Genomic DNA, 26,044 nt, shown 5'->3' with positions numbered 1-26,044 from the left:
GCTGAACCTGCCCAGATCAGTACGCTGTCTACTGCCATACTTCTGTGCAACTACAAGTGGACATTCCGTTTCGACCATAGTATTTAACCGACAACACAGCACACTTCTCACGATGGACACTTCAGCTTAAATCCTACGCAACACATCACCCCTTTAGAATATCTCTTCAAACCCATCAGGCGGAATAACAAAGATGGCCCCGTCGTCCATGGCCGCACTGATGGCTTCTCCAGCTACTTCAGGCGGAGATGCGACTGTCCTAGCTCACGGACAAACCCTACCTGACATATCGTTGGGTTCATTGGGGTCAAGTTTCAGATCAGAGGATGAGGAAAGGGAAGAAGCTGAGAGAGCATCCAGAAATCAAGCTGGAGCTAGTAGGAATTCAAGAAGTAAGCTCAAGCAGTTCCATCTCTACCAAGGTTAAATCTGTATGTTGTATATAGCTAATATTCGCTCAATTAGCACAACGGTTCTCAAATCGGTCACCTGATCCATCATCTTCTTCTTCACAACTTTCCCCACCAAGATTACCTTCATCAGCTTTATTGTCACTTTCACCTCCCACTACGGTCCGTAAATCATCTTCACATTCCGTTTTACCTGAATCACAAGCACCCAGACGTTCAAGAGTATTGAAACGGCATACATCACAATCGAGCGTATCTTCTTCATCTGATATTGATGGTCCATTAAAAGCTAGATATGGCGATGGTGGAGACACAGATGATGAATCCACTTTATCTTCACTGAGTCTAGCTACCAGTCCACAGAAAATGGGATATGGTGGGGGTGCACCTAAAAAAGAGTCATATCATGGTGGAATAAGTAGAAGAGGTGGTAGACATAGTGTCGCAACTGGCGATTTGGGTAATGGTCCCATGACACTACGTGATCAAGAGAAGGTGAGTCGGCCGCTCACTCATTAATACACTGTCACTCCACAGTCTCACTATCGTTGCAGAAGAAAATAGCTAATATCCGAGTAATTGTAGCAACTCGAAGAATCGAAAAAAGAAGTATTCAACCTTCAATTAGAGAATCATTTCCTGAAAGAACGTTTGTCCAACATGGCACCCGAACACATCGAAGCTGCTTTGAAAGAAAACGTAAAGTTGAAACTTGAGATACTGAACTTATCTAAAGAGTTGAAGAAACTCAAGAAGTTGGTCTTGCAACAAGATAGAGATTTAGCTTTTGCCTCACGGAACGGTCATGGAGGTGGTGAGGGTGGAGGAGGTGTCTCAAGTGGGGAATTGAGGGAATTAGAAAAAATGTGGAAAGATGAGAAAGAAAAACGTAAATCTCTGGAAGAATCTCTAAGGAAATTGAAAGAACAAAGATCGGTTGAAGACAACGACGAAGTAGAAGGATTGAAATCACAATTAGAAGATATTGAAGCATCTGAAAAGGTATGGAGATCAAAAGTCGATGAATTAGAGAACGAATTAGAAGATTCCAAAAATCAATTAGATGATCAAAATCAAATTATATCGAATCTACAAGATATTTCAGATAGAGCGAATGATCAAATTGAAAACCTGAAAGATGAAATTGAAAAAGTCAAAGGATTAAATGAATCTGTTGGTTTAAGTAAAGGGAGAGAAGGTAGATTGGCTTTGAAAATACAAGAACTTGAACAGGTATTTTCGTTCCTCTTCTGTTCCTTCATGACGATATGAGTATTCTGGACTAATTATCTTTATGTTCGCCTTTTTGTGATTGTAGGATAACGCTTCGCTTCAAGCGGATTTATCAATGGCTAAGAAAGGTGCTTTATCAGAATCAGATGCTGAATTACTCGAAGAAGTGAGTGAGCCTCTGATTTGATTGAACGACACTCGTGACATTACGTCTCTGTTTACATCGATAACCCAATTTGTCGCGTACTGATTCCATGATATCTACAGAAACTGAACGAACTTCAAGATCAATTGGCAGCTGCTCAACTGGATGTGGAATCGCGTGATAGGGAAGTCGATGAACTGAACAACGAACTCGATGCGAAATTGCGTGATCATGAAAGAGAGTTGCAACAGGTCGAAGAAGAGTGGCGGGATGAAGTTTTAGAAGCTAGAGCGCAGGTTGATGAGCTGAAAGATGTAAATGCAGCGTTCTTCTTCCATGTCGAAACAACCCGTGCGCTAATATATGTGATTGACTAGGCCCTCGATTCTCGTGAACAGGACACGAAGGAAACTCTCGAAACTCTCCGTGAAAGAGAAGAAGAACTGGCTGTGGCTTTGGATAAGATACAAGATCTTCAAGCTGTACAGACTGAGACTCACGATAGACTAGAAGAGACTTTGAGGAATATCGAGAACGATAATCGAGAGAAAGATGGGGAACTTTTAGCTGCTAACAGGGAAGTGGAAGAGGTCAGTGATTTGCATTACGCTGCAAGGTACATCTCACTAATTCATTCTTCATGCAATGTAGCTCGGTCAAAGGGTATATGAGCTGGAAGAAGCGCTTGAAGATCATCGACTCAAAGAAGCGGACTTGAACGCAGATTTGAAATCTGCTGATGAAGCGTTCGAGAATGCTAAATCTCATTATGAGAATCTGGTCACTGCCTTGAAGGAGGCAAGAAGAAAATTACAGGATGAACGTGATCAAGCCATCTCAGGAGGAGAAAAGGAAATCGAACTCCGAAATGCTGAATTACATAAGATGGATAGAGACAGAAAAGGTGATGAAGAGAAATTCAAGCGGGCGTTGAAAGAGAAAGAACAAGTGAGTATGCTTTCTACGTCGTATCAGCTGCGTCACCACATCAGTACCGGTCTGAAGCTGATCATTCGTGATTAGATGGTATCTCGTTTGCAATCAGAACTGGATTCTGCACGTGATAGAGTATCACAGAGAGATCAAGACTTGGCTTCAGTCGAATCTGCTTTGAGGTCCTTGGAAGATGAGAGGAAGAAGATTGGCGATGAACATACTTCTGATAGATTCGGATTGGAACTAGAATTAGAGAGAGTAAGAAGAGACTTGATAAGAGCCGAGGAAGATTTGGAATCACTGAGAAGAGAGTTGGCTGATAGGGAAGAAGGTCTAAGAGAGAGAGATCTGGATCTAGCTAGAATGGTACGTACCAATCCTACTCGTTGGATCGAGACGGTCGACCGTGCCATTTTACTGTTCCTTAGGGAACGTGGGATGTTATGTTGACGATCGCAGCTGATTTTTATGTCGCCGTCACAGCTCGATAAACAAAGAGATCTCGAAAATCGACTCGCCTCAGAACGTCAAGGCAGATTACACATGTCTGATAAACTTGATCAAACCAATAAGGTGAGTCATCTGTTTTGCATACCCAGCTTGATTGTGGCTGATGGGTGTACGATTTGAAAGGCTGCCAAACAGCATGAGAGAGAAGCTACGAATCTCAGAGAACGAATTGAAGAACTTGAACCTCTTTTGACCGAAACTCAGCAAGAAAGATTCGCACTGCAGAAACAATCCGAATCTCAAAGACAGGAAAGAAGCGAATTGCTCTTGAGAGTTTTCAGGGATGTCAACAAGTTCTTAGGCAAGGATGTGAGTTTTGGGTTTCATCGATAGGGTGCAAATCATATTTGAGAAGATTTTGGGGGTCTGCAGAGGCTTTATCACTGATGAACATTGATCATAGGATTCTACAACGCCTGCCAATTTCACGATCTTCCGTGATACATTAGTCCAAAAGTTGAAATCTATGATCCAAGTTCGAGTGGACTTTGAAAGAAAGATCAAAGACACCGAATCTTCAGTCGAACAACGCATGGCGTGAGTGATTATTTGAGAATCTTGCTCAACAGGGGGTTTCAGAGGTGGTTCGTCGACTGATAATCCTCTCGATGCTGCTATTCAGTGCGTTGAAGAAACAACTCGAGCAAAAATGGCGTGCTTTGGACAATTTCGAAGCTGCAGTCAAGAAATTAGAGTTGACCAAATTGCAATGGAAGAGTAAACTCGCTATGAAAGAAGGCGAATTGGATGCGGTCAAGGTGAGTCTGGGATTGCTACTCTGAAGTGGTGAACAATTGTACGGAAAGTTGACCAACATGGTGATTCCCAGGCAAAGAATCAAGAACTTTCTTCTCAAATGACATCGAATCGAACTTCTACAATAACATCGTCTTCATCAGAAATCCGATCATTGACTCAAAGGGCAGAATCGGCAGAAAAGAGAGCCATGAACTCATCCAATCAATTAGCTCAATTGGAAGCTCGATTGGCTGAATTGCAAAGTAAATCAGGTCAAGCGGAGAACAAATGGGAAGCCAGAGTGAAAGAATATGAAAACAGATTACGGATAGCAGGTGAAAAGATCAAAACTGAAAAACAAGGTGGTAAAGAGAGAGCTCTTCAATTAGAGGCTCAAGTCAGAGATCTAGAAAGGCAGATCACTGAAACCAGGAAAAGGAATCAAAGGGTTGAGAACGTTGTGGCTACCACTGCCAATATACCTGAATCTGATCAAGAGTATAGAAGGAGATGGTAAATCTCATCTGTGGCTATTCATGGTTTGGGAGTGATGTCTCTTTTGTGTATAGTACGAGTAGTGGTCCAGTTATCGGGGTGTGTTATGTAAGAACGACTACAGAAGTATCAAAAGTTCATTCCGGGATTATTAATTCATGGGTTGACGATGCTATGACCATGTATACTCCAATTCACTGGAATCTAATTTAATAGTCCAGACCCCCGTTCTTATTAGTAGTGGGTGGTCCGTGCATCGGAGAATTCACCCTTTGATAAAACTCCACCCCCAACCCTTTGACGTCACCGCTCGTTAAATAATTCATCGATGAGATTATAATAAGGATTCAAACGTCACATTCGTAGAGGGATAAAGAAAGTATGCGAAACGATGTCTTGTCTTTCTTCTTCTTCTTTTTTACGAGTAAAAATCATAAGTAGATCAGCATCATCAACATCGTTCAGAACGATCAAACAACCACTGCGAATACTCACACCAAGACTCAACACTACCACAAGACAATTCAGTAGAACTTTAATCAAAATGGGTGACGATAAACCAACTGTTATTACCGCTTACAAGGTGAGTACGCACATATCAATTTTCTTCCTTTTGCTTTGGAGTCTATCAGGATGATCTTCTTTCGATTGTCTTTCCTTATTCGGGTCATATTTATGTGAAGTATTCAGGTCAAAATGTTCTTCTGCTGATCATGTCTCTCCCTTATTCTGGTTCGTAGGAGATGAAGGAGATCAAGAAGCAGGAACAAAACTTGCCTGGAAAAGATACCGCTATGGATCCTTTGGCCGAATTCACTCAGCTGGAATGTTGGGATGATGAAGGTAAACCATATCTTCAAGAGGTAAGTTCAATCCTTTTACAACGGAAAGAAGGCTGAGCTGACGTGATCATGCTGTAAACAGTACAAAGGATCTGGAAAATTGAAGGGCAAAAAAGCTATCATCACCGGAGGTAAGTCACAAAGGTCATCTCCATCCTCACGCAGACCGGTCTTCCAAAGAATTGCAACCTTACAATGTTGCTATTGAAATTGTATAGGTGATTCTGGTATCGGAAGAGCCGCAGCCCAACAATTCGCAAGGGAAGGTGCAGATGTTACCATTGTATACTTACCTCAAGAGGAAGAAGAGTAAGTATATGAAAGTCTTGGTGTTGGACGGATGATGACGCTGACCTGTGCATGATTTCACCATTCACTTGCCTTCTGCTTCAACCATCGCGCAACGTGATATGATCTGTTGTCATTTTCCCATTACAGTGCTCAGAGAACAAAGAAAGCTATCGAACAAGATGGACAAAAGTGTCTCACACTCGCTCTCGATTTAATGGTAGCTGAAAACGCAAGGAAGATAGTCGAAGAGCATATCAAGGCATATGGTAAACTCGATATCTTAGTTAATAACGCCAGTAAACAAATCATGGTCAAGGATTTGGCTGACATTGACGTAAGTGTACTCACTGCTTAGTAGAGTTGTTCCGCTTGAGAGCTAATGTGGTTCCCCCCTCGTCAGCTCGAGAACGTTGAAAGTACTTTCAGATCTAACATCCTTGGAATGTTCGCCCTTACCAAGTGAGTCCGGACGTACCCTTGTGACCTATTAGTGTATCCAATCTTTCCGACATATCATCCCCACAGAGTATATGCTGACGCTACCGTTGCACCTACAAGATTCGCCCTTCCTCACCTTAAACGAGGAGCTTCCATCATCAACTCTTCCTCCGTTACCGCCTTCAAGGGTTCTCCTTCCATGATGGACTACTCTTCCACCAAGGGAGCTATCGTAACCTTTACTCGATCTTTGGCCATGCAATTAGCTCCTAAGGGTATCAGAGTCAATGCTGTTTGTCCTGGTGGGTTATGTTTTATCGTTCACGGCCGATATATCTCGAATCGCGCATTTTGATGATGAGGCTGACTTGACTTTGACTCCATCAATTCCAGGACCTGTATACACTCCTCTTCAACCCGCTTCTAGACCCGCTGAGCAAATGGAGGAATGGCAACTCGGTGCACTTCCCCTTCACGGAAGAGCTTCTCAACCCGCTGAAATGGGTCCTGCTTATGGTGAGTCAACGATCCCCATGTTCTTCATGGCAATATGAGCTTACTTTGACATGAATCTAGTGTTCCTCGCTTCACCAGAATCAAACGCCATGACAGGTCAAATGATGCATCTTGTGAGTATGGTGGACTTGGCTCTTGGCGATCTTGAACTGTCAGCTAATTCAATCATGCTTAGAACAATGGTCAATGGATTGGTTAAATCTGTGAACCGGACAGAAGAAACGAAGAAAACGGGTGTAACGCGTCCGTATGTAGCCTAATGATAGTGTATGAGTATAGTCAATTTATAGCACTGAAGACTGAAAAGGAGAACCATGCATCGAGTGTTTGATATACAGCTGATTCTTCTGAACCTGTTATCCTTTTCCCTATTATCCAAATCGATACATATACATGTGCATTCTCAGTCAGAAAAGTATCAACAATCAGTAATCGATCAACCTGGTTGGTGTGGAATGACTTGAATACAGTCTCTGTATAAATCGAATGAGTGTAAAGTACAAGAATTTCCATTGTGTCGACCTACCTTGCGATTCCCTCGTCAACCATAGTCCCTCCTTCTTTGTTTGCTCTCTGGACCGTCAATTATTTTTAAATTCCATTCCCATTCCGATTGATAATTCACATTGACACTATTGCCATTGAAACCAGTTATGAATCAGATGCTGCGATACATCTTCAATTTCGAGACTGACACCCACGTTGGAACACGAACAACAATATGAGAAACCGTCTTTACATTTTTCCCACTTGTTCTTGATCCATTCGTCCTTCTTCTTTGTTTTTCGCTCAGGGGGCAAATCAGCTGACGAGATTTCTTTTTTTTGGATTTAAGAAAAAAGTATTTGTGAGTTTCAGCTCTGTGTAATAATCAACATGGGAGAGTATAAGGGGGGAGGAAGATGGGACTTACCCATTTGGGGTATCGTATTTGGCTGGGAGATGATTGTGGCATTGGTTGGGGGAGTAAAGTGATGTGTAGTTGAGGTCGATGTGGAAGTTGAAGTTGACGAAGGCTGGGAATGGCCGGGTGCGTTGTTCATGTCTGGTACATTTGATGGGGGGAGTAGTGGTAGTAATGGAAGGTGACGGAGGGACGAAAATAGCTATAGGTGAAGATCGATCTGGATCTGAAGAAGTGAAGACCTTGAGAATCGAGTGGACGGGCTGTGATACTGATAGTGGACTCAAAGTAAGTTCGGTGGGAGTAGAAGGATTTAACGAAGGTAATCTAGCATTTGACATGGTCAACATACCTGCTTATCAGCAGTGAAGAGCGGGAAGGGTTTCTGTCTTTTCTCTTCTCTTCTCAAGTGATTGAGCACTGTCCATAACATTGGGATACATGTACGACTCAATGAGTTTGAAGGATCGATTGCTCAATCTTTTTGAAAAGCGATACGACCCAATAGCTGTGCTCGTTGTTGTGAGGAAAAGGTACCACCATCCATAACATGCAGTGTTTGTTTGTTTTCGTTCTTCACTCGTTATGAAAATGGTGCCTTTGACGGGCACATCGGCGATCACAAAGAGGTTGATACAGTAATCGTAATCTAAGATCAATCTCCAACTGATGACCTTATCGACCCCCTGAATCAATAGAGCTCCGAGTCCATCACTGCAGTGATCAAGCGAAGAATATGTCTTGTGCGGTTTTGGTCCTACATACTCGATTGTCGAGAAGATGTCAGAAATGCCTTCGAGCTTCGAGCCAGGTTCTGACAATGGACATTATATGGGCCTTCTGTTGCAAGTCAGATGGTGATTACGAACCTAATGGCGTACAGTTGCCAAAGAAACCTCTTACATCTGGTCAAACAGACTTTCTCACGAAGGCACGGTACTTCGTTCGATTGATGTGCGAACAAGTATTATCAGTACTTCCAACGGCCAGAAGGGAAATACAAAGGAAAGAGTAGTTGCAACTCATCAGACAAAGAGCGCTGGCTTGGTCCAAGAGGTTACATTCCTGGATTCCAATACATGTCCGATGTCGTCTCAGTGGGCTTACAAGGGATGCGCTTTCAGTGTGTTCGAGCGACAGTACTAATTGCACCTTCTCTGGTAGACCTCATCTTAATGATTTAGGGAAGGCTTCAATGCATGGCGAAATGGAGCGTATTTGGGATTTGGGATTTGGGCGGCAGAATCGCTATCATTCAGTCTCAAGTGTGCTTAAGTGCTCAAACAAGTCACTTAGAAATGTCGATCTTAACGTATACTTTAATCTCTTTTCATCTTCATACAGTCAAATATCTCATCGGCTTTTTTTAATCTCTCCTCATATCTTATAGACACATAGACGATACATCGCTACTGTTGAAAACCTCTGCTTCATGTCTCGATCGACAGCCCAGTCTCGTACTTTCGGCACAATTTTAGGCCTAGACAACAGTCGTGAGTGATCCTGCTTCTTTTCCTGATTTTATTGGTTGAAAGGGCAGTATACTACTGTGTGTAATCATATTTCACTAACTTACGACACAATGCTGTAGGCATGGTCATTTGTACACTACATATGCTGTGTCAGGAAAGGGGACTCGACCGCAACAGGGCACAGCCTGCAGAAGGTTCTCTTACGCCTGATGGGAGCGGTTCTGAAAACAAGGCATGGTGTCGTTTCTTGTGATGCCGACTTGGCAGGTATCATGATTGATGTACATATGCCCGGCAGACAGAACGTTCGGAGGCGAGTACATGTTGAATGCAGACAACGAGCTTATCAAAAAATGCTTTTATCATCCCAGTCCACCGGATCTGTTAGCGGTGTTCGCATTGCACTGCATGGGTGCCACTCGTGCGTGCGACACTCTTCAAGACAAAAACGCTGAGAATTTGAAAGGTAGCTCCGTTGTGAACATGTGAAGGGAAGGTATGTAAGTCAATGGAAGGATATGGAATAATTCTGGCACCGCAAAGAAAGGTACTGGACGTTCTGTGGGCAATCTTATGAATACTGTGCCAATTGAAAACCTGTACTAGTCTTTGACAGCCTCAAACAGATTACCCACCTCAGCCATTCACAATCAATACTGCACTCATCCTGCTAACCTTCAATACGATGTCTGCTGAGCCTTCGAGATCAAGTCTTATTGGTCCCGACACTACTCCAGGGGCTCTCCCGCTTACCTGTGTCTGTGGCCATGAGGCAGGAATGACCGCAGACCACAGACAAAGAGGCGTCAACATGCACGTTGTCAACAAGCAACCCAATGAGGTTTTCGTAACTGAGCTTTCATCGTGTACCTGTAATCAATGTGTCACTCCCGGATCTAGGTGAGTACATTTCGTATATTCGAGAAAGTTATAGCGACTCTCTGGATCGCCACCGATCCTTGATACAAATACTGTATCTATCAACTAATGCCATTGCCATTGATGCCACTCTAGTGAGGTTCATTACTATAAAACCGACCACAGGTCTTCCGGTTTGATCCTATCTACATACTGCCCTCAAGCCTTATCGCATCTGAATCTTCCTGATATCGGAGGAAGCGCGGAATTAGCTCGAAGATTCCCGAGAAGCTTCGCAGCTTTCGGCACACCCATCCCAACAGCTAGCGAAAACGACTTGCGAACGTTCCTGGAAGAGTTACACATAGACATGTTTGCTTGTCAAGAGAGCCATGAAGATCCTTGTCACACGTGTGAACAATTTAGGCTTTGTTGAATAGTGTACGAGTTGCATATATAAAGAGAGAAAGAGAGAAAGAGACTATGAAAATTTTAAGTCGTACGTGCCCGCGCAATCACATTTCAACAGGCTTTTGTGAGTCAACTTGCAATTATATCACGGGTGACGCTGAAAAGTCACTTTGATCACACCTCTAATTGATCACCATATCGTAGAGACACCATGGTGTCTGATGTACTACAAAGGAGCAACGCCACCTCCTCCTGCCTCAATGGTATGTGACACGAGTTTATACGTATATTGCTCTGAAAGCCTTAGTCAAGCCTAAAGCTTGATCGCATTTATCACTTTCTCTCTCTTGTTTTGCGTTGTGACGGAGAACAGAATACTGAATACTCACTTCCTTTTCCCCATCATGTCAATGCATCGTCACCTTTTCTCGCCCCTCATAAAATTGTACCATCCATAACGAGATTTCATTCTTGAGCGGCAGATCTTCGTATCAAATGATATGTCGATTGACTAAGCCCATCCGAAATACATCACGTGTGATCGAGGGTGGCTTTGCGAGATCATGTACTGTCGAAGGTCTTCGGCATATTCGTTTGAGCACTGTAAGGCTAAGGGAACACCTGTTGGGTTGAAATCCTTCAAAGGCAAAGCAGCGTATACTGCTCGTTGTATATTCGGAGAGACCCACTCCGGAAAGATCAGATCTGAGACAATCAGAAATGGTTCGAACGGATCAAGTGAACGCTAAAGCACACAGTGGTATTTCGATTTTAGCTTCTTGTTTTGTGATGGAATGACTTACTGGACGGGTTGTAGCTTTTATAACTTGATCAACGAAGTATTCCACCAGGATCCATTCATATGAATGAAGATAAGCAGCAGTGGAAGGGGGAGAAGGATGTGGCGGGAGTGACTTGGTTCTTCGTAAGCCACAGCACATTTTCCGGACAGCCTATCGATGCTAGATTCAAGTATACAAACCAGCAGAATAACGAGCATGAATGATGAAACCGTGGATGAGTTGGTATATGAAAGAAACTCGACTTTGATACAAGCACGTAAAATGCGTGAGGTCTCAGTTCATAGTAATCATGACTCTCAACACGCGGAGATAACATCTCGCCAACACGACTTCAAGGCGTGATTTCACTAATCCATAACAGCACCAGGGTGTTGTGGCAGAATCGTATACGTCATGTGTGTCCACTGGAAATAGTGCCCTGCATTTGAAGGAACAGCATACAATGACTGTGTATACCTGTGCATAAATGGACATGCAGATTTAGTTAAGGTCCAATGTCACGGGAAATCGATCTGGGAGATACTACGTCTGTAGAACGTCGATAACGTTGTAATTTTGATGCTCCAACATGAAACTTCCTATATGTGTTCTCGCATCTATACTGAATCTTCTTGTTCGAAAACATTAGCATGCAACTACTCTGCGCTTCATAAACTCATTGTGACCACCTTCTTTGCGAAAAGAGAACACTCTTCAGCTTTGACAGGTTTCAGAGGCAAAGATTACCGTGTGTTCCGTCACTGGTTGGACACCAACAATCCAGTATCGTTCATCTGCTTTGTTGCCACAATTTCTCGGGTGCGGGGAGGGCCTAGATGTTGGATTATTACGAGTATGTAGGCATCTTTTCGATATCTTCAACCCGTAAAGCTCGCTGAATTTGACCTCGATCCTGCGTCTCTCTGTACTTACACGATGAGAAATTGACCAGCGCAACCGACCCTGTTACAGCAGCTAGAACCTCGCTATGGATCTCACGGATGGAAGATTCCAGGTTCAGGAAGCAGAAGAAACTCATTGCTCCTGTTTCGTCTGCCGCACAGCACTGAAAGAGGATGTTGAGCCACCTATGACTGCCTAGTGAGCTTCTTTGGGTCGAGTGCTTACATATATGATTTGCAGGTACAGATGTAGATCTACAACATTTACCGAAGTCGATGGTTCCCGTGATGGTGCTTCGAAGCGGTCGTTCAAGAGCTGGATTCCTAGCACTAAGTTTTGTACCGAGGGTGGTGAAAAGGACCTGAATCGGTACTTGGAACGCATGGACGCAATGCGGTCAGTCATCCAGTTGCGAAAATAGGAATTTTGTATTGATTAGTATCACTTCGATCATACAGTAGCAGTCTCGTTTCTTTGAATACTAGTATAATACTAGTATTCTCTCCCTTATCCAATGATTTATATGGGGTACGCCTGTCTTATTCATTTACTCATGCATATACTACTTCCTCGATTCCGCTTATATCATGTGACGTCAACCTTGCTACAGCATGATATATATGTTCGGTAGATCACAGGTCTTGTCTGGACAAGGTCCCTCAATAACCTCCTAATCAATCGAATCTCGCTACTCGACGCTCGAAGCCCCTACCAAGCCTACCGTTCAGGCAATGAGGGCGACAGGAGCGAGGTACCTGTATTAATGCCCAGCCACGGTCAGCGTACTGTCGCCCTGAACCTGTCGTCGATGAATCGTGAGAACAATCCAGGATCATCACGCCCTGGAGAACCCCGATGTGGTTCTGGGCTTTTGACATGCACGTCGATCGCCTATTGGCGAATCACCGGAATTTAGAAGTCTATCGAAGGCTCTTTCATTCCGCTATCGTTCACTCAAAGGAGCATGCATTGAAAGTAGCTACTAATCGATTTAGCAATGTTACATAGATTTGCAGAAGATCTGCTCACCGCATGGTCCCGGTGTTGTCGCAGAAGACAGATCAAAGGAGGTTACAATCTGTCTATAGTAAGATGAAAGGATAGAATGCAAGGAGTTGCTGAAGATAAGCTATGAGAAAGGTTTGCAAGCTTGCTCATCTCTCGCGAAAGACTATAGTAACATAAGGATGAGTTTCCGCGATCTTTTCATGCACACTGTTAACAATCTCAGCATTCCAACTCATAGATTTCACTTTAATCCCCTCCATTTCTGAAAAAAACGGTATCAAACTCAACCATGATGATGTCTGAGCATACTGAAAGTCCCAATCAGGACGGAATGACCTCGAACGTGAACTGCAGCGAGTGTGCCTGTGAATCTCGAAATGCTGGGATTCTGACTGTCAATACTTGTCCGACCATGACGCGACAATGAATATTATGAGGGCTCTGAAGCAGACGCCACTCTCTGCACTTGCTTATCATGCGGAACGGAAGACAAGGAGTACGTCATCCCAATTGTCATTGCATTCACGTCCAGTGCTTACACTCTGCTCGCAGGAACAGATGCAGATTGGCAAGATTCACCCAGAGGGCGATTCCGGTCTGAGCAAGTCCAAGCGCTCGCTATTGAATTGGGTTCCCTCTCGTGAGTTTTGCAGTAGAAATAGCATCAAGAACCAGAGGCTCTACCTTGAGATACACACCCCATCGCTTTCTGACAAAAAGTCGCAAGCTTGAGCAATAATCCCAGTCCTATCCAAATCAACGGATGTTGAAGTTATACATGCCGCTTCAAATGGAAAAGTCTATTTTGTGTCTGAATATACCAGTATGCATCATGACTTCCCAATTTTAGCTGCTCTGTACATACCACCTATTATGCATCTCAGATATGTCTTCAAGTTCTCTGCTAGTCTGGTCCTCTGTTAGGAGTGACGACTTACGAGTAATTACCTCCTCCATTGTAGTTGGCTAACTGAAATCTGGTAAATAGTCCATACCATCTCGACGACCTCCCTCAACGGCGAGAGCTGCTTGGACTATCGACATCATCTTCGGCAGTTGGAAATGGCTTTATTGAGCAGGCAAGATCAGGTGGTATATTGGCCTGGCCTCATCGGCAGATGAGCATATTTTCCGAATACACCCCTGTCACTGTAAGTGGCGGAGAAGTGGATCACAAAGAAGGACCTCGTTCTGTATTTTAGTCTGTCCATTAGCATTAGCATACAGTACATCGTTACAAACAGCCATGACCGATTCTTATACGATAGGTCATATTTGCAAAATGAAGCTTCCGTATACTGATAGTGAGGGCTTCTATCTATAGTAGTCTTACCAAACCGAAGGAGAGCGATTGAGTGTCTGAACGACGCATGTATGTCATGTTCATTATACAGTACATCAGAACTTCTTTACGGGTCCATACTACTACGTGGCGTGTAACGTTTCTCCTCTCGAAAAGCGAATAGTAAATATCATCTTGCCCACCGTGCAGCCATATCTTGGTCTACCTCTTAGTCATATCCTTTCTGTATCAGTATCTCAGGCCGTGCTAGATACTGCAGACATTTGCTGTTTTGGCACGGGAGGGTACAGTAGACATTGCTACGTCGTACATACCGCAAGGGGAGCAGACTTTCAGGTCTTAGCTCATTGATCTCGAAAAAAGGCTGGGCTAGAGTCCTCTCAGCTTGATAACCGGCAACGCCGGCCGATATCTGATACGTTAACGAAAAGAATGTCACTGTATCAGATAAAGGCAAAGTCTCTCTGACGTAATTGCCGATGAGCCGTGGCTTCATCCTCAGCCCAATAAAAGACGAAGAGGACGTCCCGTGCAACTATACCTTAGGATTACGATGTTGCATGATTCGTAGTGTATTACAAAGCCGTTTCAGCCGGCAATACCGAGATTCATCTGACATCATCATCATGGGGGTCGTTTCGTGAAGAGACCTCTGAAAGGAGCAACGACATGAGAGCATTTCGTAGGGTAATCAAAGGAGCTGAAATACTGACTGACCCTAACATATAAGAACCACAAGCTCGGCCAGAAACTGGATATGCAACCATCATCTCATTTTCCATACTTCCGCCTCCCAAGTACACTGCCACTGTCACTGTCACCGTCACTGTCACTGACCACAACCTAATTGTCCCCTTTGATTCTGCCAGTCACGAACCGTGTGCGCCTAATATCAATAGCGATGTCTGAATCCGAAGAATCACGAACCTGCCCCAGCTTCCTCACTGTTTCTCACTGTCCTGGGGGAAGTTTCACGGTTGCCATGTCAAAGATTCCAAATTTATCTCACCAAGGTTTCTTTCGCGGATCTGAGAGTGGAGTAGCACAGCCCGCTCAAGAAGGACGTATCTTCTGCACATGTGACGGTTGCTCAGAGCTTGATCTTCAGTGAGTATATATTCCTCTGAAGCTCAGTTATCTTCTACCTATCATCATAGTACAGTCAGAAAGTTAGTTACTATGAATGGTCCTGCCCGGGCACAGAGGAGAAGGGTTTCAGGTTCTATCCAGCCGATTCTACCAGAGGAACGGCCGCCCAGCCTCAACAGACCGACACATCCTAACTGGGATGGATTATCGATCTACTAGCTGCTTGCGGAAAGCTATGGTGCTCTGTAGTCTTTTTTAGTCTGCTTCATTGGTTGCTTGTAATGTGTCACGTGAGCTCATAGGGAGTTATCGAGTTGTTTCGTGGTCAAGGAATGGGTTGAGGGAAGTCGGCGTCATGCATTTGTTTCTGTTACGAGATTGTGTACAGTAGCTCAATTACAGTATACTGTATGTATGCCACTGTTAGTATTTTCCTATTCTTGCAGATATGTGCTGGAAATAGCCTTTCCACAGTATTTGCCTACATGGTGGGCTACTATACTATGTTCGGCAAGTCCCCGAGTAGTAGCCTTTGAGCCCACCTTCAAAGTATGACTGTTATTGCCCTCCCTATATTTTACTCGTGACTCCGTCTCTAGCGGCATACTCGTATTCCACAGTGGCACTGCCATCTGTTGTGCAATATAATATGTTTATACCGCTTCGTTTTAAACTTTAGTTCGCATTCTCAAGAAAGGAGAGCAGCAGTTTTGATTTATTTTGAAAGTATCAAACCTCACAAGCTCGTTCGGTGCGTCGGCTGTACATCGGGGTCAAATGGGAATACAAAATAGGCTCGACATTCACGAACACTAAATCGGGCCATTCAGGTGATTACCCACTGGTCAAGACCTGGCCTCACGTGCTGGGAAGTGTAATTGAAATGAAACGCAAGAGAACGATACACGTGCGATGTTGTTTCATATCAGCTCGTAACTCATGGTCATCAAACGCCTGCGTGGTGTAGAGAGTGTGTGTTGCATGTTATCTCCCAAATCGGCAATGCTCTGACGATCTAAGATCAGTTTCCAACTGCTTGCTGCACAAAGGGCGATGACTAGATCCATGAAAGGATATATGTTGTCTTTAGTTTGATGTTTCTGCTGGTGTACTTTGCCGGAAGGAGCATTCGTATTGGTAGAAAGTGTTAGCTTTTCCCCATCTAGTTGAATCCTTTTTTTTCCAAACTCCCAACTCCATTTTGTTTATTTCCCACAAGTAAGGGAACACTTAGCAGCCGTAAATCTTGTTATCAGGCAGATCATTCTCATCAACAAAGATGCCTACCAAGGGATTATCAGACGTATGTCCCAGTTTTGGTACTGTCTCCGATATCTCAGGACACAATGTTACTATCATAGACACAGCCGGTATGACCTTGACCCACAACAACACCTTCAGGAAGGACAACGAAGGCACTCGACGCCGGGTATATGCGGGAACCAAATTCTGCGATTGCGTCAGCTGCAAAAACACCAACTACCAGTGAGTTTCCCAGATCCACATAAATTATGTGCTCCCGGAGAGCTGATAGGAAATGGAGCAGAGACAAATCTTACTTGACTATCATCAGGTGTCCTGGTACTGACTTACAAGAATCCCATTATTTCCCTTCAGCATCTCTCAAACCCTTGTACTCCGAAGACTCTCGAAGAGGTAGCAGCACGAATTAGCGGTTCTCAGGCTGAGATGAAGGTGTCAGCAACTCGTATAATTGCTTCTTCAACGTAAGGTACTTGATCTTTTCATATATGCCATAGTCTTAGGTGAAGTGCTTCCATAATGAAAACGGTAAGAACGTATTCACGTTGCAAAGGGGCTCTGTGACATGTCTGATCATATGTATCAACGATCAAAGACATTTGCCGGTTCACGTCCCAGCTTTCCTTGTGCATCTTGTGGGTGACATTGCTATTGTCAGTAACCAACTCGTAGAAATATGCCGGTAGAATACCGACTCATCTAGCCTGCATGGTTTTGCTAATTCTTTCATCAATCAATGTTACAACTTTTGAATATTCTACTGTACATGCTTTGCCAACTTATGAAACTATACAATACATGAATGATATCCACCAGCTCCTGGTCGCCTCCCAATCTGATTAGTCGAAATCTTCCTCATCTTCAAGAGCAATAGTTTCATCAGCTTCCTCTTTCTCTTCCTCTCTACGTTTTTGACGTCTGTCAAATTCGTCCGCACGTTTTTGAAGACTTGGATTGGCCTGTGAAAAACGAAGTCAAGGTTTTGCATTAGCCTTTTTTGCAGATCGTCAAGTTGCTGGCTCAGGGCACCCCGTCAAAAGTTCCATTGCTTCCGCCACCAGACTCGACAAACTTTTCACTCACCTTCAGATCAGTCTTATCGAGAATAGCTGAACATCCCGTCACAGGACATTTTGATGCTCTTTTGGCCTTACGCATATTATCTATCAGATTCATTATAGCTTCTCGAGAATAGTTGTGACCACATTTAGAACTGAAAGATGAATCAGTAATCAGATATCGATACCGAGCGGATCGCAAAGAAAAGGAAGGGACCCAGGGATTCAAGATCATAAAACTCACCTGGTAGTAGCGTCTTTGAAAAGCATTAGAGTGATAGGACATTTATAACTTTGAGTAGCTCCACCCATATCGAAATCATCATCATCCGACTCTTCATCCGCATCTTTTTCAAGCCATTGAGATACAGGTGGACATGCTGTCGTATGGTTAATTTCCTATGTTCCACATCGTCATGATATCAATATCAGTACAACAGTCAGCAAGAGAGGAACAAGGAGCCAACTTACCCATAAAGCCGAACGGAAATCCGCATATTCTTTCAAATTCTTGTCTATTGAAATCAATTTCGTTTCGTTAAAAACGACCTGATTATGCACTGGAAAATTGAAGGCCTGACGACTTACATTTCGCTCGTTGTGATTTAGCCATATATTCAGTTTCTCTCGTTGTTACCACTTCCTGATAAGCAGATTCTATATCTGACTATATCCAAGGGCTCGTATCAGCTATCACACTTGATTCCACTCCAACGCATTGGACGGAGAGATGCATACATATTCTTCCCCTGCTCTGAGTTGATTGATCATATCTTCCAAAATCTCAATCCTGATTTGAAGTAATTGTCTTTGATCTAAAGCTCGAAAGAAAGCAGTTTCCACTTCTGCTATAGACTGTTTACATGGCAGAAGATCAGCTCCTACGAGTAGTACTCTCGAATTTACGGGTTCATCTTGTTTCGAATCTTCCAAAGCTACAGCTGTCTCCTTTGCATTGTCCAATCCTTCTTCTATACGACTTATAACATCCTTCAACTTGTCCATCATTCCTCTCAGCTATTCACATGTCGTCAGCTTACAGCGATGCTGCGAAGGCTACGCGCTAGCTGACATACCATAGGGATAGCTGCTGTGGTATTCTTACTTATCGTTCTGTTCTCGAAGGTATCTCTAGTCCAACCTTCCTCTTCGATCAGTTCATCCTCCTCATCTTCAGATGAGGCTGGTGCTCGATGAACCTGCGATTTTCGTGATGGGCCAGCTTCTAGCGATGACGCTGGCGACGATATCCGAACGGGCATGATTCCAATCGTTTGGACCTTGTGCTGATGGATCGAGCGCCTTTTCTTTAGAGATAGGATATGTAGATTGTTAAACAAAGATGGTCTCTATACCATCAGTCACCCGAGGAAGCGTATTTTTCTCTACGCGGGGTAAAATTGATTCCGTTCCCAACATTACTATGAAAAGTTGACGCGTCGAAACATCAACCGAATCACGCGAATCCCACCATACAACGAGATGAAAAGTTGACTCAACCACACATTTCTCATCTTTCATCATCTTCACCTCCCATTGCTCGTAGCATTCACATCATCGCCATTCTCGCTCACCTTCCACTCGCCCCAACCAAAGTACAGAGCGCGCGAACATCATGGCAAGTCCACTCACAGCTGGTTTCTGCGAATTGGTGTTCAACTCCGCAGAAGCGCCAGAAGGTGTTCAACCTACTCTTCAAGTATTAAGTGTGAAGAAGATCAACGCTCCTGGAGCTTCTGGACAAGACAGATATAGGTGAGTGTACCTGGCAGCTGCCAGATCTACCAAGACTTAAACGTAGCTGACCTGGTGTCTCACTCTCAACGTAGACTCATATTGTCCGATGGAAAACACTTTATTCAAGCTATGATTGCCACTCAGCTCAATCATATGGTAGAGTCGAAAGAACTAGACAAGAATGTTCTGATCAAAATGACTGGATATGTCACAAATGCTGTTCAAGGAAGAAAGTGAGTTTTCTGTATCCCCAATCTCAATAGCAAAGCGATGAACATCAGCTTACGTTCGATTCAATCAGACTGGTTATCATACTTCAATTAGAAACAGTTCCATGGAACGGAGAAAAGATCGGTAATCCCACTAATCTCGAACAACAGCAAGGGGCAGGAGGGACCTCAGCACCGGCTGCAGCTGCAGCTGCACCAAAACAGGAAGTAGGAGGATTCGCCGCTAGACAACAGTCAAGCGCTGGTAGAGGTGGTGCTGCTTCTAAACCTGGCGCAAGAGGAAAGCAAGAAGTTGGTCCTCTTTATCCTATAGAGGGATTGAGTCCTTATCAAAATAAGTGAGTGATCAGTTATCTGAATTTGCTTCATGGGTGACTCAGCTGACCAGGACTTCTCAGATGGACTATCAAAGCTCGTGTTACTCAGAAGTCAGATATTAAACATTACTCCAATCAACGAGGAGAAGGAAAATTGTTCAGTGTTACATTTATGGATGAGACTGTGAGCTGCATGATAAAGAGGCATCATTATAAACCCAGCTGATTATGAGTTTCAGGGAGAAATCAGAGCAACAGGTTTCAATGAAGCTGTGGACAATTTCTACAACATGCTCGAGGAAGGAAAGGTGAGTTATGGAAAATCAACAAAATATCGATGTAACTAACGTATATCGTGACCTACTAGGTGTTTTTCATCTCTCGAGCACGTATCAATATTGCGAAAAAGCAGTTTAGTAACGTAAATAATGAGTATGAAATCATGTTTGAGAATCAGACTGAGATCGAACCTGTAAGCTCCTGTTTTGCAATCAAACAAAACAAGCTGACGTGTCCTCATCAAGTGTGACGACGATACTGTGCCTCAAGTGAAATACAACTTCAAAGGAATCGGTGACCTAGGGGAGTTGCAGAAAGACGAGATCTGTGGTAAGTTTGTTGTGTAAAATGTCATGCGATGTTCATGAGAACAGGAGTACTGATCGAACACCGCGCAGATGTTATTGGTGTAGTAAGAGAAGTTCATGAACTTGGATCAGTGACGTCAAAGGCTACCAACAAACCTGTAAGTCAGCTTTCAGAGAACCGATGACCATAGAGCTGACACTGTAGTTACGCAGTTTGCCAAACGAGATATCCAGCTTGTTGACTCTTCGGGTCAAAGTGTTAGATTGACGTTATGGGGTAAACAAGCCGAAACCTTCCAAGCGGATGATCAACCTGTCATTGCTTTCAAGGGCGTCAAAGTCGGTGATTTCGGTGGCAGATCGCTATCAATGTTCAGCTCTGCTACGATGTCGGTCAATCCTGATATTTCTGAAGCTCATCAATTAAGGGGATGGTGAGTGCATTCTACGGACTCGTCATTGATTTCCTGTGGTACTGGATGGAAGAAGGGAAAAGCTAAGAGCCGATTTCAGGTTTGATGCCGAAGGACATAATACTCAATTCCAAGCATATACCAATCAAGGCAATGCCAACTCTACATCTGGAGCAGCACAAGGAGCCAAACCTTCAGAATTAAAAACAATCGGAGAAGCTAAAGATGAATCGTTGGGAATGTCTGAGAAAACAGATTATTTCACTACTTCGGCAACAGTAGCTTTCGTCAAGCAAGAGACTTTCAGTTATCCAGCTTGTGCCAATCCTGAAGGCTGTAATAAAAAGGTGGTAGATGATGGTACTGGTTGGTTATGTGAGAAATGTGATAGGAAATGGGATAACCCAATTCATCGGTGAGTACCCGGGATACATGATTTGAAATGTCTCGAAAGCTAGACGATTGATCGTGTAATACGGTCAAGCAAGATCGACGAGTCAGACATCAATATGCAATAAAGGACTGTACTGCGAGATAATACGCGGAACGTAAGCTGATCGCTCAAATCCCATAGATACATTCTTTCGATGAACGTGATGGACCACACGGGATCGTTCTGGATCACCGCATTCAATGAACAAGCTGAACAGATCATGGAGATCAGTGCAAACGATTTGATGAAATTGAAAGTAAGCTGGATGATTACATCGCTTACATGGACCTTATCAAGCTGACTCGTGATTGCTAGGAGGAAGGAAGTGATATCAACGCACCTTTCCAAAAAGCTACTGGTAAAACATATGCTTTCCAGATGATGGCTAAGCAAGATTCCTTCAACGTGAGTATAATCATCTCAACCATAAATTAGCTTTTGTCTTTTCATCCACCGCGGTCGCGCAGGCTGATAATTGTTCGTCTCTGCGGTAGGATCAACCAAAAGTACGATACCAGTGTAGAAGGGTCTCTGCACCTGATTATGTATCCGAGAGTGCTCATTTGAGTCAATTGATCAATCAAATGAATGTATAGGATTGTATATGGGCTTCTTAGTGTAGATTGAATCAGGAAGGGTACTTAGGTATTCAGTGGACAGAAGGACTTAGAAGGTGACCAGTCATTGAAAATTGATCAATATACATCATTATTATGTGTAATAGTTCTTTCTTCTTTTCGCAGTCCTGCAATATGATTATGAACGTGAATGAATATTATGTCTTTTCGTATATATGGGTATGTACATGACAAGTGAACAGGATATTGAGAGCTAAAAGTTACAAAATGTGAAACGTTGTTTTTCTTTCGACTTTCAGAATGAGGTGTGCCAGATGACTATGCCAACAGCTTTCCATCTCGAATCGACATTGAAAGATGTCCTATGCTCACACACACACACCCTATGATGATGTCTGTCACCTTCCGGGTGCTTCCGTCTTACTAGACCCACCGACCTAGTCCCATCAGACTTTCCATCTCTCCATCCTCTCTCTTAAATTTTTGACTACTTCTTCATGCACTTTCTCTTGCACTTTTTTCTGTTCCTCTTTCGATACTCCACCTTCTTCTAATTCCCTTTCCACTCTTCCGGGCGTCAGGGAGAATGGATTAAATGAAATGATTCGTCCGTCACTCAGTTCAACATTTGATAAAGGTTCATCTGAATCTTTTTGTGTGACTTGAGGTATGGGCATTGCGTTTGGGTTTATTGATTGTCTGAAGATTAATGAAGGACCACGTTTTTTCTTCGATTTGTTTGAATTGCTTGATGATTTTGAATGCGGTGTTTTGGCGAGTAATTGAGCTTCAAGTAATTCAGGATCAGGTAATTCGTCTGAATCACCACTGGCATCATCATCATCAGATTGGTGATTTGAGTCGTCATCTGAATCTGAAGCTGATGTACGAGAAGGTGATGTGAATTGGTTGCGCATGGAAGGTTGAGATAAAGGTGATGTCGGAGGTCTTGATTTATTTGAAAAGAATGGTGTGGGTGGTAAACTGGGATTGAAGATGTGATTTTGAGGTAAAGTCTGCGAATGATTTAGTCAGCCTTTCATCTTGGGAGATTAAGATCTCTGATATGGAAAAGACTTGTTCAAGTTGCAGGAAGGACACTCACACTTGGTCCTTTTGACGAACTAGAGGACGAGGGAGCAGCAGGTTTACTCTTTTTCGCTGCTGACGTAGGAGCTTTACTTCGTGTAGCTGATGAAGGCGCTGCTCTCCGTGTGGAAGAGGGTGTAGGGGCGTCTCGACGTGCTATCGACAAAGGTAAACTGACAGTTCTAATGCATCGTTGGGTAATGATGATGGAACTCACGGTTTTTACCCCCTCTTTCGGGAGAATTATCAGCAGTGGTAGTACCATTTCGTTTCCTGATTCATAATTGACAAGATTCAGCGACCTGTTCTATTCAGTGTCGCACCAGAGTTTGGGACTGACCGTTTGCCTTTAACGACCTCTTCCCTTTCTTTCTCCTGTATATCCTCTCTTACTTTTTCTTTCTTTTCGAAACTTTCCCTTCTAATCTTCTGCAACGTCCCTGCCCAACCACCGCCCCATTTATCTTCTAATTCCCCTAGAGTCATTCCTCGTAATTCCCTAGGAATGGATAATATCTCTGATTCTTCTCTCATTCTGAATGAAGCTAATGTCCGAGAAAGGATTGAACGGAAGAATAACGTTTTGTCGGCGACTATTTTATCAGTTTTCATAGAGCAGCATCGAGTCGAGAAGAATAACGTTCATGGGTTGACCAAACAGATAGACCAATGGAAGAGACAGTATAGCAAGTAGACATGGTATTTGTCAGTTGAATACAACAGTAATAGATTAACAACGAACCTTCAATATCGAAATTCGCCAATAAACCTTGTTTCTCAATCTCACTATACATACTCTTGTTATTCCTACTCTGAGGTGGGGGTGTAGACATCATCACTCCTTGAGGAGCAGGTCTTCGAGTTTTGGTAGATGCCATCTTGGGAGTGTTGGCTTCACTATCAATACCAATAAAGTCAAGTTGTTTGCGGGTGTTGCTGAACAACGCTCTATTGTGTACTTGAATGCAAGGAATCTTCTCGTTGATATATATATTTATACGCTATTCGCTATTCACCGTCTACTCTGCTGTGGTGTCAATCAATGGATCTATGAGGATTTGAGAATGCGGGAGTTGAGAGGTGTGATATGCTTTTTATATCCTTTCAAAGTGATTTTATATGGATTGAAAGTCGCGCGTGTTTATTGATTTTTGTTTTCATACGAGTATTATGTTTGTTTGATCTTGACAGGGACACATATTACGTAATATGTTCATCTCATCGTACTCTGAGATGTTATGCGTTTATACACTTCCTGCTTTCAGAGGTGAGTATTTCATCTCATCACACTACTATCAGACATGACCCAATACGAGATCGAACTCATGCATGGGCAAAATTCGACACTATGATCGTAAATCTGTATGGAGACCGGTGGTCATGTTCACTCTTATCACAATTATCAATGAGTGCATGGCTATCCTCTCAGTGCAGCCCAACGATTCTCTTGACCGAAAACATGCCTGTCATATACTTCTTTTGGGAGAATTCCTGTATTATCATAAGGATCGCGTGTGGAGATATCTCATACCGACTGTATACACAGCAGCAGTAGTTGAAAACCGCCACAATCCCGATTTCTGATTGTGAACAACAGAGACCATATGATCACTGGTCTCTCTGATTTGTGGTAGTATAGTATAACATGTCGAAGATAACAGGATCTGAAGGGACAGCTTCACCCTCTCTATCTCTTTATCACATGATGCATATGTGACGTGGTAGCATTATCGCTCTTTACTTCTTCCCATGAAAATTGATGTCGGACGCGTTCCATTCCAACATGATTTCTTTCTTTGTTACATGTGATTTTGTTTCCCTTTTGACGCGTTTGATCGTTTTATAATAATAGTTTATTCACCCCTGAAATTAATGTCACTGGGTAACTGTACTGCACTCTCTCTCGTATTGTTCAGGCATTCTTCCATGTACATTAACAGCCTGGATGAAGTGAATGGTGCATAGCACACCATCTAGACCAAGTATATCATAGCTAGCATCACATCCAGACCACTACAAGGCTGGTCCTTTCATTCGATATACTTTTAAATCATCACTATCACAACGGAGGTGGCTTGTGTGTAGTGTAGTCCTGCAGTCATACGCTCGAGTCCCTTTGCTTCGACTACCTTCCCCCCCCTTGAAACATCCAATAATCATCAACATATAAATTATAACAGCATCGTAAACTTATCTTGGTATCACCGTCTTATCTAGCAGAATATCCCTTCTGAACACTTCTTCCGCCCTGTCTTTTCGAATAAACCAAATAACTATAAACCCTCGATGGTCTTCCGATAGTCGACGTTCAACCTTATCAAATAATAACATACGAAATTTGACGATCATACATACCATAAGTTCGCTCTAGTTTTCAGTCGGCTATCTTCAATCACCAAGAACTCACCTATCTATTACGATATAAACGGATGGGTTTCTAGCTGAATTCTTCGCGACTCTCGATCGACTAGAGAAAGAAAAGTGGGGTTCGATAAACGGACTACAAATGTCATTATTCAAAAGAAAACAATCAAAGGAGAAAGATGTCGGAGGAGGATCAGGAGGAGGTGATATGGGTCCGGGACAGAGTCAGCCTACACAGTGAGTGACCAAAAATCAGGATCAGATAAAGTAAGGTATACAGAGGGAAAGAAAGCCAGTCTTCGAGAGGAATGGAATAAGAGCATTTCAAAATTAGAAAGAGGGAGGAACCGTGATATCGACTTGGGTAATCCTCTGCTGTCTGTTTGGAAGATCTGAATGGGGATATGGTCTCAGCCTCTTTGGGAGATATGGCGTCGTATCTAATTGATTAGAATCTATATCCCATTGGCAAATCGCGTCGACCTTTTCTTCATACTGGAGCTCCATTCAATGTCTCACTCATGACCTTGAATGCTTTACTCTCTTTGATTTATGACCCTTGAGGACGATAGGCGAATGAGAACCCAATAGCTAATGGATTGTTGTGTCTTTCTATCTTTTCTCATCTTCACCATTTGTCATCTGTGATCCGCATTCACCACCACTATCACAACTCGCCGTTCGCCTGGCC

At 43.2% G+C, this 26,044-nt stretch overlaps 6 protein-coding genes across 6 annotated transcripts; 3 read left to right on the top strand and 3 right to left on the bottom strand.

The window, feature by feature from the left end:
- Positions 1-193: 193 nt before the first annotated feature.
- IL334_004674 (uncharacterized protein) lies at positions 194-4,489 on the top strand (the record flags this gene model as incomplete). The annotated part of the gene is made up of 13 exons (XM_062936391.1): positions 194-392; positions 466-905; positions 996-1,643; positions 1,729-1,809; positions 1,911-2,102; positions 2,166-2,378; positions 2,440-2,736; positions 2,812-3,090; positions 3,208-3,297; positions 3,358-3,543; positions 3,638-3,771; positions 3,857-3,992; positions 4,064-4,489. The coding sequence occupies 13 exons, from the start codon at positions 194-196 to the stop codon at positions 4,487-4,489; spliced, it is 3,321 nt and encodes a 1,106-aa protein (XP_062792442.1).
- Positions 4,490-5,011: 522 nt separating this feature from the next.
- IL334_004673 (uncharacterized protein) lies at positions 5,012-6,753 on the top strand (the record flags this gene model as incomplete). The annotated part of the gene is made up of 10 exons (XM_062936390.1): positions 5,012-5,050; positions 5,208-5,330; positions 5,392-5,440; positions 5,528-5,618; positions 5,748-5,934; positions 6,001-6,059; positions 6,159-6,340; positions 6,432-6,554; positions 6,615-6,667; positions 6,730-6,753. 10 exons carry the CDS (start codon positions 5,012-5,014, stop codon positions 6,751-6,753), a joined length of 930 nt encoding a protein of 309 aa, XP_062792441.1.
- Positions 6,754-7,463: 710 nt separating this feature from the next.
- IL334_004672 (uncharacterized protein) lies at positions 7,464-7,808 on the bottom strand (the record flags this gene model as incomplete). Its single annotated transcript, XM_062936389.1, has 1 exon — positions 7,464-7,808. One exon carries the CDS (start codon positions 7,806-7,808, stop codon positions 7,464-7,466), a length of 345 nt encoding a protein of 114 aa, XP_062792440.1.
- A 9,578-nt stretch (positions 7,809-17,386) lies between these two features.
- Positions 17,387-18,867, bottom strand: IL334_004671 (uncharacterized protein; the record flags this gene model as incomplete). Its single annotated transcript, XM_062936388.1, has 8 exons — positions 17,387-17,506; positions 17,631-17,760; positions 17,850-18,004; positions 18,077-18,120; positions 18,194-18,272; positions 18,344-18,460; positions 18,512-18,622; positions 18,682-18,867. 8 exons carry the CDS (start codon positions 18,865-18,867, stop codon positions 17,387-17,389), a joined length of 942 nt encoding a protein of 313 aa, XP_062792439.1.
- A 353-nt stretch (positions 18,868-19,220) lies between these two features.
- Positions 19,221-21,918, top strand: IL334_004670 (uncharacterized protein; the record flags this gene model as incomplete). Its single annotated transcript, XM_062936387.1, has 13 exons — positions 19,221-19,360; positions 19,435-19,575; positions 19,644-19,910; positions 19,971-20,073; positions 20,129-20,197; positions 20,257-20,361; positions 20,414-20,498; positions 20,567-20,634; positions 20,690-20,910; positions 20,990-21,304; positions 21,464-21,578; positions 21,638-21,727; positions 21,817-21,918. The coding sequence occupies 13 exons, from the start codon at positions 19,221-19,223 to the stop codon at positions 21,916-21,918; spliced, it is 1,821 nt and encodes a 606-aa protein (XP_062792438.1).
- Positions 21,919-22,346: 428 nt separating this feature from the next.
- On the bottom strand, positions 22,347-23,867 carry IL334_004669 (uncharacterized protein; the record flags this gene model as incomplete). Its single annotated transcript, XM_062936386.1, has 5 exons — positions 22,347-22,916; positions 23,006-23,145; positions 23,207-23,262; positions 23,330-23,582; positions 23,732-23,867. The coding sequence occupies 5 exons, from the start codon at positions 23,865-23,867 to the stop codon at positions 22,347-22,349; spliced, it is 1,155 nt and encodes a 384-aa protein (XP_062792437.1).
- Positions 23,868-26,044: the final 2,177 nt, after the last annotated feature.

This window comes from Kwoniella shivajii, chromosome 6, assembly GCF_035658355.1.
Source record: "Kwoniella shivajii chromosome 6, complete sequence".
Taxonomy (NCBI): Eukaryota; Fungi; Basidiomycota; class Tremellomycetes; order Tremellales; family Cryptococcaceae; genus Kwoniella; species Kwoniella shivajii.
The sequence above is the reverse complement of the archived record's forward strand: the minus strand, read 5'-3'. Positions and strand labels throughout refer to the sequence as shown.